Source organism: Hemiscyllium ocellatum, chromosome 10 (assembly GCF_020745735.1).
Source record: "Hemiscyllium ocellatum isolate sHemOce1 chromosome 10, sHemOce1.pat.X.cur, whole genome shotgun sequence".
Taxonomy (NCBI): Eukaryota; Metazoa; Chordata; class Chondrichthyes; order Orectolobiformes; family Hemiscylliidae; genus Hemiscyllium; species Hemiscyllium ocellatum.
The window spans coordinates 40,857,654-40,870,177 of record NC_083410.1 but is presented as its reverse complement, the minus strand read 5'-3'; the positions used below and the strand labels follow the sequence as shown (position 1 = coordinate 40,870,177).

Here is a 12,524-nt window from a genome sequence, read left to right as displayed (position 1 = left end):
GAGTAAAAATCATGATACAGTTAATGTTCTTTTCCCATTGTGGCAATTTAATACTTGCTGCTTTTTTTAGGTAAAGTTAGGGTAGTGTATTTTTAGAAGGACTGTGATAAATTTTAATAGTCTGTGAGTGAGCATCATAATCTGTAAAACCAACTGCATGCTGAGCAGAGGCATTGTCAGGTGAGTTCAACACTTGCTTTTTGAGATAAGGTGGCACCTTATGGAAGGGGTTTTGTGTGAGAATGTAGTGCGAAGGTGGGGCCTGATGACTTGGTTGAAGGCAATTTGGAACTTAGTCTGTCAGCCCCTCAAGATAATCATCCCTCACAGCTTCAATCCTGCTAAATCCTAAATCCCTCCTACCCTGCTGGGCTGGAGTTTTCCGAGTGATGTAAAGCTCATTCCTCATCCTGATACCTTTTCTGCCATTGTAAACCCTGAAACACCTCAGAAAGCTCAGCATGCTTAAACCATTTCTTTGATTTTAAAATTAGTCCACCAGCCTCGGGCATTGACAGCTCTGTCTTGAGTGCTCTAAATGCCTGGCTCTCAAATCTTATTACCTGCTTTAGTGCCCAAAAACATTCTCTCAAATGTTTCCCGGGAACAGATATTTCAATCTACTGCAAGTACTATCAGACCCTTCAATGTGGCATTTCCTCCTCATCACAGGGCTATCCCAAAGCTGATAAATGTGTCTGTCCTGTAGAGTGTATCAGTGTTTACATAATATCATAAGCAATAGTTTGGAACATAGCTTAAGACGTTGGTATGTTGTACACCTGTCAGGTGACATCTGTCATGCACAGTGCTGTCCTTTTGTTCTCATATTATGCATTTATACTTTTGTGTTTTTAGTGTGTACTTTTTTAGTCCAGGAACACTTTTTGTTTGTTGAGTCATTAGATTGTAGAAGACAGCTGGTGCCTGTATTTGATTTTGCAGTGGGAAACACAGGGAAACATCTTCCTACTCATGGAGGTGGGTTAGGCGCAGAAGAAGAAACCCAGAAAACTTTGTAAGAACTGTGTTGATCTGGATTGCTAACATGTCTCTGCCCACTGCTGTTTTTTTCCAATCGGCAGCTGTGCCCATTCATGCCAACCTGTGTGACTATGGTGGGAAGCTTAATAGGTTTAACAGTGGTTTTTGCACAGCAAGTCGGCTTCTTTGTGTAGGAGCCCCTGCTACATCAGCACCCTGCCAATCTAGAGGAGGAAGCTGCGCAGTCGGAGGTTGGAGCTAAAAATTTTGAAGGATTTTTAGTTTTTACAGGTGGAAAATAGCAAGGCTGATGTATTCCCATGTCATAGCCTTGCTATTGAATGAGTATTTCCTGGCGGCTGTTTCTTCTATCAGTGTGGGCCTGATCTAGTGACAGCCTCTCCTGTCTAACAGTGAAAACCACTAACATTGCATCGCTGCTGCTCCCACAACTTTGCTCTCTACAATGTTCCCACTTGTGATACATTTAAGGCTGTCAACCATTACATCTCCACCTCACCTCAATTTATAAATGCTGGTGATGTGTGTCAGTTTTCTTGTTGAAAGAAACAGACAGCCAGGAGAACGTGGCAGAAAATAATTGTTTAATGCCTTATCACATGTTTCAGAAGTGCCCCACCATGAATTTGGGCTCAAGGTTTTATAAGGTCGACAACACTAAAAAGAGTAAAGGTTCTTCTGTATATTGTTACTTCCTTATCATGCTGTGGGACCAGTCTTTAACTACAGTTCTTAGCTTTAGGCTAAGAATTCCACGTGGATATTTTCAGTGGCACGGTGATTTGTTCTGCATGGGGAACACGTGTTGTTTCCATACATTTAGTACAGCACAAGGGGAGATGATGGCCTTGTGGTATGATCACTGGGCTGTTAATCCAGACACCCAGCTAATGTTCCAGGGATCTGGGTTCAAATTCCACCATGGTAGGTTTCCTTTAGGGAGGGGGGCTAAAAAACAGCCATCCTCACCCGTTCTGGCCTACGTGACTCCAGACCCACAGCAATGTTGTTGTCTTTTAACTGCCTCTGTACAATTAGGAATAGACAATAAATGCTGGTCTAGATGCCTTCATCCTGTGGAATGAATTTATACAACATAGCATATGCAATTTACTATAGTTCCAAACTTTTCAATATCGAGCTCTTACCATTGTTCAAGTCCTAGTGTGTGTTAACAAGTTGTTGTACTGTTAGTGAGGATACATACAATAAGATGCTCCAATTGTCCAACTATTTCTGTTACAGAGTGACAGGAATGTATAATGTCTGGGGAAAGATGCTTCTTATTTACAAACAATTTTGAAGTACATTTTACTATATGCGATAATTATATCATGAAGTCTGATTGTTTAGCCATCAAATACCCTTAACATAATATGGTTACCTGCTCAATTTCAAAATAATGAAGTTGTGTGATGTGTGCTTAATACATGGTATTCCAATGTATGTCATTCTTAATTGAAGTAATTTGACAAAATAAATTGCTCTTGTAAAATAGAAAACAGCAGCGTTTTATCTGATCATGTTAACATTTGACATGATCTTTGGAATATTATCTGTTATAAATTATCAGTGTTGAAAATAAATGATTAAAAAATTTTCATGGTGCAAAAATGTCACAACTCTGTAATTCATTTGTTTTCTTTTCAATCTTGCCCAGGGAAGGGAGATGTATTTGGAGATGTTTTCTGGAAGGAAAATACCCTTGCGCAGTCATGCGTCAATGTTAGAGCCCTGACTTATTGTGACCTTCATGTTATCAAAAGAGATGCCTTGCAGAAAGTACTGGAATTTTATACAGCCTTTGCAAACTCCTTTTCAAGAAACCTTATCCTAACATATAATCTTAGAAAAAGGGTAAGTCTGTTTTTCTTCAATATGTGATTGTATTCTCTCAATGAATAAATATTGTAATATATACACTTTAGAAAGTAAAAGTACCTTCCATTCATCCTGATCCATCTTGGTTGATGCTTTCATGTTTATGGTGCAACAGTTTTGTTGCACTGTGGGTTGTAATTGTGTTTTGTCAGTGGTTTCAATACACAGTTCCAGTAATATTAGCATTTGCTGAATAGTATGCAGTATCCAAAATTCAATTATATACCTAACAAGTATATAGCTTCATTGTTTTGCTGAGTTGAGAGAAATAATTTTATTTCAGTGGTACTAGTTACCATAATATAGTTAATGTGCTCTAGGTCATAGAATCCCTACAGTGTGGAAGCAGGCCATTCAGCCGATTGAGTCTACACTGACCCACGGAAGAGCATCACACCCAGACCGATACCATCTCCGTAACCCTGCATTCCCTATAGCTAATCCACCTAGCCTGCACAATCCTGGACTCTGTGGGTAATTTAGCACAATCAATCCATCAAACTTGCACTTCCACGAAGTGTGGGAACAACCCCATGCAGTCACAGGGAGAATGTGCAAACTCTGCACAGATAGTCACCTAATGCTAGAACTGAACCTGGGTCCCTGATGCTGTCAGTCAGCAGTGTTAACCACTGAGCCACTGTGCTGCCCCTAAACCAGTGTTCAGTTTATTTAACAAAAAAATTCTTTAAAAAAATATATAAAGTATGTAATACACTTTTTAAGTAGAGCTGCATAATTTAAGGTTGTAACAGATGAAATTTGAATTAGCTTTCTCAGTTTATTGGTTTTGAGGTGCAACATGTTGCAAATTTTCTATACTTGAATTAACTAAAATAAATATTAGACATGTATTAGAGGACTATCAACATGTAACAAATGAAAAGCCAGATTAATATTTCATGGAATGAGTCTTCCACGGATTAGATTAGGCAGAGTATGAAGAAAAACACAAAGAGTTGACGGGTCCAATGATCTGTTTCATTTCCTTTTTAAAACACTCAACAGCAGAATGCCCATCACTCTTCTGATGGAATATCTGTTTATTGCTACTATTTTCAGATATTATTACCCTTTAGGAGGATTATTAGCATGCATCAGGGTATATATTCTGATTAAGTGCCTGAGTATGAGCACTTAATACAACCATACTATGTTCCAGTGTGTATTAAATTTAAACACTCATTAGCTCATTTCACATAAGTGTCATTACTGTAGTGTTTATGGGAATTTAGTGTGAACAGAATAAGGCAAAAAAGTGGAAGTTGCAGAAAAACATTGTGCTACAAATTACATTGCAATGTTAAAAGTAGAAGACTGAAATTTTTCTCGAGTATCGTATATATCTCAGAAACACACCCCATGTATCTCAGAAACACACGCATTAAATTTTCGGGAAACTAAATAAAAGAAATGAAAGAACTGCCGATACTGAAAATCAGAAAACAAAATCTTAGCAAAACTCAGCTGGTCTGATAACATCTGTAGAGAGAAATCAGTTAATTTTTTGGGTCCAGTGACCCTTCCTTAGAACTGTTCTGATGAAGGGTCACTGGACCTGGCAAATTATAGAGTCATAGAGATGTACAGCATGGAAACAGCTTCTTCGGTCCAAACCGTCCATCAGCATTTTCTGTTTTTGTTTTTGTGTTTGAAATGTTAGGGTGATGTTTTAAGCATTATTATATAGTAGCCTTGAAACGCCAACCTGATGTCCTATTGTTTTTTAAATAAAATGTTTATTTTGAATGGAGGCTTTTCATTTATATTAGATCTGTTTTTATTCACAATACCAGTTTCAGTGTTTAGTACTTGCATATAATAGGCTACATTAGCAGAATAACCATTATGCCATTACTACCATCACTATTTTTTTTGACAACCACCCTTCAGTTGACTATCTTAAAATGCTATAGTTGACATTTATGTATTTATATTGATTGTAGCGAGATCAACCAGGTGGACTTTATAGAATATGAGTTCCTTGATTGGGACTGTCTATCTGGCTCAATCAGGGAGCCCTAGCTGATATATATAAACGTGAGTGTCAGACATCCTGTTCACACTGAGAGATGGTTCTAAGGAAGAAGGACCTGTGTCCAGTGCTATGCACAGGTAGATAAAAGGTGAGTTCATGTTGAGATACCAGCCTCTGTGGAGTTGCTTCAATGTTAATGCAAAATGAAAATTAATTAATTAATTAAATCATATTACTCTGTTATGACATCAGATGCAGTTGAGTTAGTGTAGGAGAAAAAAAATCCACATTTTTAGAACAGTATTGATAGTTTCAGTACAAGCATATGAATTAACCATTTAACCTTTTGTTTATGATATTGATAACTGAACAATTGAACCAGTTGAGAAAACATGAAATGTATTTTGGGCTTCAGGCTAGGACAAGTATCACCAAACAAAAGATTGAGTTATAACTGAACTTTCAGCTAAGCTTTAATTCTGATCAACAGCTCAGTTCACCCTAAGATTAATGATATATCAAAGGAACTTTCCTGCACCTGGATAATGATCTTCCTTTATTACTTATTAGAAACATAAGGCTTAACAGAATTCTTTATCTTCTGCTGATTACTACTTTGTATTTTAAAACTGGAACAAATTTTAAGGCTAAGATTGACAGATTTTTGTTAACCAAAGTTCTTAAAAGATGTGGGCCAGAAATAGGTAAATGGAATCTCTGTGAATGATGGAACAGCCTTGAGGAGTTAAAATGGTCTACTCCTGTGACATCCTCATTATCATATGCAAAAAGCTGGGATATTGGGAACAATGGCTCTTAAAGAGTTGCTGTTTTTTTCTTTTTTGTATTACAGTGGAGAAATTGCAGCATTCCACCCAATGCAGCAAAGGGAAAGAACCAGGGAATTTCAAATTGAGTATGGTTGTGTCATGCACAGTTAGGGTAAATTAAATTTGGAGTTATTCATTCTCTATGATGTTCTGACAATTCTTACGGATGAGGCAGTCTAAGGTTTAGAAAAAATGTTATTGTGTTCTTAAGTCTTGATGCCAATGAGACAATACCAAAGTTTGTAAGAAATTTGTAAGGACACATGTGCAACTGTTCATAATGCTTTGGCTATATCTGCTTCTGAATGGTAACAGTTTGGGTTTTACAGTCTAGAATTCATACACTTGATCACTCATTTGCAGCCAGACATTTTCACAGTTAGTTGGAGTTGCCTTGGACCACTGGTTGATGGTGCTTGTGTTTTTCAGGTTGTATCATGGGAACATCTGTTGTTGGCCAAGGTTATGTTAGATATAGACATAGGTCTTTTTTCACAAAAACACAAATTGCTAGAGAAACTCATTAGGTGTGGCTGCATCTGTGGAGAGTAGGCAAAGTTAATATTTTGAAAAGGGTCACTGGACTTGAAACATTAACTCTGCGTTCTCTCCATGGATGCTGCCACACCTAATGGGTTTGTCCAGTAATTTCAGTTTTTGTTTCAGATTTCCAGCATCCGTGGTTTTTCATTTTATTTCAGTCCTTTTGAACACCTTGGTTGGCAGGTAGTGTAATATTCCTCTGAGCAATCTATTATCTGAACCTTTGCTTAGTTTTTTTAACAAGTAACAAAGAGGATTGATGAGGGAGGTGTGGTAGAGGTGATCGGTATGGACTTCAGTAAGGCGTTCAACAAGGTTCCCCATGGGAGACTGGTTATCAAGGTTACATCTCATGGAATACAGGGAGCACTAGCCATTTGGATACAGAACTGGCTCGAAGGTAGAAGACAGAGGGTGGTGGTGGAGGGTTGTTTTTCAGTTTGGAGGCTTGTGACCAGTTGAGTACCACAAGGATCAGTGCTGTGTCCCCTACTTTTCATCATTTATATAAATGATTTGGATGTGAACGTAGGAGGTATAGTTAGTACGTTTGCAGATGACTCCAAAATTGGAGGGGTAGTAGACAGCGAAGAAGGTTACCACAGATTACAATGGGATCTGGACCAGATGGGCCAATAGACTGAGGAGTGACAGAAAGAGTTTAATTTAGACAAATGCAAGGTGCTGCATTTTGGGAAAGCAAATCTTAGCAGGACTTAAACACTTATTGGTAAGGTCCCAGGGAGTGCTGCTGAACAAAGCGACCTTGGAGTGCAGATTCATGGCTCCTTGAAAGTAGAGTCAAAGGTAGATGGGATAGTGAAGAAGGCGTTTGGTATGCTTTCCTTTATTGGTCAGAGTATTGAGTACAGGAGTTGGGAGGTATTGTTAGGGCTGTACAGACATTGGTTAGGCCACTGTTGGAATGTTGCATGCAATTCTAGTATCCTTCCTATCGGCAGGATGTTGTGAAACCTGAAAGGATTCAGGAAAGATTTACAAGGATATTTCCAGGGTCGGAGGATTTGAGCTATAGGGGGAGGCTGAATACGTGAGGGATGTTTTCCCTGGAGTATTGGAGGCTGAGGGGTGACTTTATAGAGATTTATAAAATCATGAAGGGCATGGATAGGGTACATAGATAAGGTCTTTTCCCTGGGGTGGGGACGCCAGATCTAGAGGGCATAGGTTTAGGCTGAGAGGGGAGAGTTATAAAAGAGACCTAAGGGGCAACATTTTCATGCGGAGAGTGGTGAGTGTATCAAAGCTACCAGAGGAAGTGGTAGAGGCTGGTGCAGTTGCAACATTCAAAAGGCATCTGGATGGATATATGAATAGGAAGGGTTTGGAAGGATATGGGCCAGGTGCTGGCAAGTGGGACTAGATTAGTTTGGGATATCTGGTCGACATGGGCGAGTTGGACTGAAGGGTCTGTTTCTGTGCTGTACATCTCTATGACTCTATAATGCTGCTGGTCTATTCCCTGAAGCACAGGTAGCAGAATTAATACAGTTGTAACAATTTTATAGGAATTTATTTTCTCCTTGAATAGAGAGAGAGCAAATAATTGCACGCAATAATTGCTAGCAACTACAAAAGTTCTGAAGACAGCAACAAACTTAAAAGTAAAGGCCAGCTATGAATTGCAAAAGCCCACTTGCATTATTTGTTCTAATATTTTCAATCTATCTGCTCTAAGTTGTTATTATACACCTCTGGAGCAGTGGGACTTGAACCGAGGCCTCCTGCATCAGAGGTTGGGCCTCTAGCAATGCCTCACAAGAGCCTCATTACTTGTTTTCTATGAATGTTTGAAATGCTGTAAATGCGTTCTGACTGTCTGAAGGAGTTTGGCTAACATTTGCATTTTTCTCCAGGCCATTAATGAGTTTAGGGCATTGCAGGTCACAGGCTTTCAACCACATGGACTGTTTGGAATAGAGCACCCAATGTTTATAGGAGCTGAACAGGCTTGATATATGAGCAGGCAGTGGCCAGCGTGCAGCAGCAGAGCTATGTTGATAGACCATGATATTATCAGTCTCTATGTGTAACCTCTTAATCTACAACATGCATGGTTTATTGAAACAATTAGTGGAAGTATACAATTGCTGGAATTAGAAAGTAACTGTAATTACTATGTCATTTGTGAAAACAGCAAACTATATTTGTAATTGGCTGCATTTAAGGATGACATTAGATGGAGCACTACACATGTACATGCAGAATTAGAGCATTTGTTAGAATGAAATGTGCTTCAGGGTCAGAAGTTGAAGAATTGTGCAAGTTGAATTATCCCATGATCAGTCCAGGTACAAACTGTTGACCTGTGTCCTACATGCTTAATAGTGATCTCAAGCAACAATTCCAGGACACAAGTTTCCATTTGAACAATCACAATGCTTTATAGCACTATAAGCAATTTTATAATGAAATTCAAAGTTTGGGAGAACTAATGAAATACTATAGTTAAACTAAACTATTCTCGTGTGTGCATGTGTGTATGTGTTGTATGTGTGCATTTGCATATTACCTGTCTGTCCTCAGGTTGATCAGCCCTGGCAGAGAGGTACTCCTTTGCAAAGTCTCATTTTTGGACCATCTTCTGGAGAGTATATCCAGTCTCTCTCTCTCTTTTTGTGGGTTGTTCTGCTTTGAATGGTCATAAGTCTTCTTTTAACTTCTTTTCTTCCCAGCCACTGGAACTAGTCCCTATTATCTCTTGTCCTATGCTTCACAATAGGACACAACAGGTCCATTTCTTGATGGAGTCTCTCTGGTTCAAAACTTAGCAAAAAAAACCCAACGTACTGCAGATGCTGGAAATCTGAAAGAAAGCAGAATTTGCTGGAAAACCTCAGCCTGTCTGGCAGCATTTGTGGAGAGAAAGCACAGTCAATGTTTTGGGTTCAGTGACTGTCCTTCAGAACTTTCCAAATTGACTAAGTTCAGTGTGATGTAACAATACAGTACTGCAGGAAATACCACATCTTGGTATTGATTCCAGTGAACTCATTGTCCTTCAATCATGTGATCAGCTGTCTCTGGTAATGAGATTAACTCCTTTCTGAGTATCACAGCGTCCCATCACTGAGCACTTTGTTGATCAGCAATATTTAGTCTGCTGTCTTTAAAATTCAGAGCTTACAGAAATCTGACTGCAATACAATAACTGGGTAGATATTGCAATTTTTTTCTGAATTACTAATCAGACCCCAGCTGAAGTATTATTACTTATGTTCACCTACAGTGGCACATGCACAACTAGCTTTCAGTGGCTTTCTTTAATGGTGACACACATTGGGAACACACTCTGTTTGTAATTTATGGTGATATGTTTATTCTGCTGTGTTACATTTCTTTAATTTTAATATATACACGTCATTAGAAATTCACTCATTGCATAAGATGCCCGAGCCAATGCACTATTCATCTGGAAATAATTGTCAGTAAAGAAGCTGTCTAGGAAAAAAATTCTGAAATTATATTGAAATTGTACCTTTGATCAAATGTATATTGTCAATGGCTTTTAATAGAAGAATTGTGAAAAATGCCCTCTTTTTAGCTTGCCCTAAGTATTGTTTTCCTAGGCAACGCTAGTTATATAATTATTGCCATTTAAGTAATAACTGCAGAGAAGTGAAATCCTGTTGCAATGAAAGACATTTACATTTGAAGCATCTCCCCTTATGAGTTCAGTTAGCCTGCACTCAGTTAAAAAAAAGTCACAATTTCTGCCAGTAGCAAATACCAAGGGAGCCATTTAGTTGCCAGCTAATAAAATGTGAGCAGTGGATGCAATCCTGAAACTGTGATGCTTTGATTGCATTTACTACTTATGGGGTTGCTACTCTATAAATCTTTCTGCTCTCCTGCAGTGCAGTGGTGTGGATTATTGAATCTTTAACAATAGCAGTTTTCATTTAAACAAGGGCCTGTACTGACAAAAGAATTAAAGTTCTTTTTTCCCCCTCTCTCTGTTTCACAGAGATAATCTGTATGTTGACATCCTATGTTCCAGTTCACAGACATATTCTTTCCTTGGAATAGCCTTGCCTTGTTCAATACACCAGACCAGTTCCTGTCCTCTGTGATACTCTCACTGATGGTACTGATTATAATTCCTGCCCGGTGCCACTGCTTTGAGTAAGATCTGGCTGAATGGTCCAAGAAAATTTTCGGTCTCACTGTAAATCAATATAGTAGCTGCAGCCAGGATTGGCATTGGGAGGATTATTAAGGGGCTGCGCTGCAACAATTTTTCAACCATCTCTCTCAGGGAATAAATCACCTATTTTCTGAAAACCTGCTGATTTATAAATAGGAGGATTAAAAATGCATTGTCTTGAATTAAATGTACAGTTCATGTCCTGAACTAACTCAGCATGTGTGCCTGCAGAGACTTATTAAATGTCTGTAAATGTGTGACAAAGTAGCTTCACTCTACTTTCTAGTTTTTCATAGTTCTTCCCTGTGGCGTCTCTATGCCAGGCTGTTTGTGCTAATATTCACAACTCTATCAATTTTTCATCTTTGTAATGTATAGGGCAGGATTTTCTGTTTTTTTTCATTTAAACATTAAGTTAATGCAATGGAGAAAAATAAGGCACAATTTCCAAATCAGCTGTTTTCATTTTCCATCGGATGCGACAACTCTATATTCCTGACAATATGTTAACTGTGAGGGACTGAATGGGACACAAGTGAAAGCTGAGTCACTGTAATCGCCCACTGGTCCTGACCTTGCATGTTCTGAGGCTTCTCTGTCCCAATTCAGCTCTGCTGCAGCAGCCGTCCAAATGGACAGGAATGGAATCTGATTGTGTGCAATGCGTATGTCTGCCTACATCCAATTAGTATAGTAATCGTAATCGTAGAGATCATGATTACGGTTTGAGATAATTAGCCATCTTCCTAATGACTGAATCGAGCTTTCTCCTGTGCCCAATTTATGCTGAATTACATAACTGTTTTATTTTTATCAGGATACAGTGATAGTTCTTAAAGACTAAGAGAAGTCCATTCGGAATAATTTTTTAAATTCAAACTTCCTGCTTAATGCCTTTATTGAAAAAAATAATAAAAAATATTTCCTTGAAAGTTAAAAAAAAGGATGATGATGTGAGCGTTAGGCAGTTCAGCTAGTGCCACTGCTATTCAGGTGCTTCTCACAGCTGTGTATGGAAGAGCTGACGTTGTGATGGCGTGAGATCTGCTCATTGAATGCTAGCTGCCTGTTGTGTACCAGGTGCCTTCTTGGCATGGAGCTGGTAGATACTGAGCCCAAGGCATAAGATTTCAGGCAGGGCACAAGGCAACAACGAAGTTGGGGCAAATGATAGAAGGGTCTAATTTAAAAGGGGTTGTAGAGCTGAATCTCTACCTCAGCCATTCCAGTTAGGTAATGGGGTCAGCATTAATGTGAACAGTACTTAGAGGACTCCTATTCCATCTTATACACTGATTGCTTATTTCCTTTTGACTTCACCACCAACACGGAGGCAATGCTGGGAGCTGAAGTGCATTTTCAGTGCACCTGATTTTCTGGATAGTTAATGTATTTCAGTGCTCAATGTTCAGCATCAGCTCCTAAATTTAAAACTGTTGTTTTCCATCTCTTCAAAAATTGTTCATTAGCTGTAACCTGCTTGGAGATATCCAGACACAGTATCATCTTGGAGAGATGATGGCCTACTGGTATTATCACTAAATTGTTAATCCAGTGACCCAGGTAGCGTTGGGACGTTGATTCAAAGCCCACCATGGCAGATGGTGAAATTTACATGCAATTTTTAAAAGAAGTTTGGAATTAAAAGTCTAATAATGACTGCTTTCAATTTTCAGGAAAAAAAAACCCATCTAGTTCACTTTTGTCTCTTGGAGAAAGAAACTTTCATTCTTACCTGGTCTGACCTACATGTGACTCCGGAAATCAACTTAATAATTAATAACAATCCTTTAATAAAGACCAAACTATGAGTTTAGGACTTCTCTACAGAGGTAATGATAACTTGGGGAATTTAGCCAAGCATACATAAAAATATCATGTTAGCTTTTGCAAAAATAATGGCAAACAGCTATTGTAATTCTTGGAACAGAAGTTTCTTTTAAACTTTCACTGGCTTGGGCATCCAGACTTTATTTAAATGGTTAGAAATTTAAATAACTTCATAGCATGACTGTTCTACTGACGTTATCCTAAAGATTCATGACTGCTATACTGCAGGCTAGGCCCTTGATGCAACAAAAATATATTCTGTTTGAATTCAACACTGAGTTCAGTTGGC

General features: G+C 38.6%; 1 protein-coding gene across 2 annotated transcripts in view; it reads left to right on the top strand.

The window, feature by feature from the left end:
* kcnh1a (potassium voltage-gated channel, subfamily H (eag-related), member 1a) overlaps positions 1 to 12,524 on the top strand; it is a 293,068-nt gene that overhangs the window by 171,954 nt on the left and 108,590 nt on the right. For both annotated transcript variants that reach the window (XM_060830882.1, XM_060830881.1), the window contains one exon: positions 2,666 to 2,862. In XM_060830882.1, coding sequence (XP_060686865.1) covers positions 2,666 to 2,862 — 197 coding nt within the window. The remainder of the gene's footprint in view (positions 1 to 2,665; positions 2,863 to 12,524) is intronic.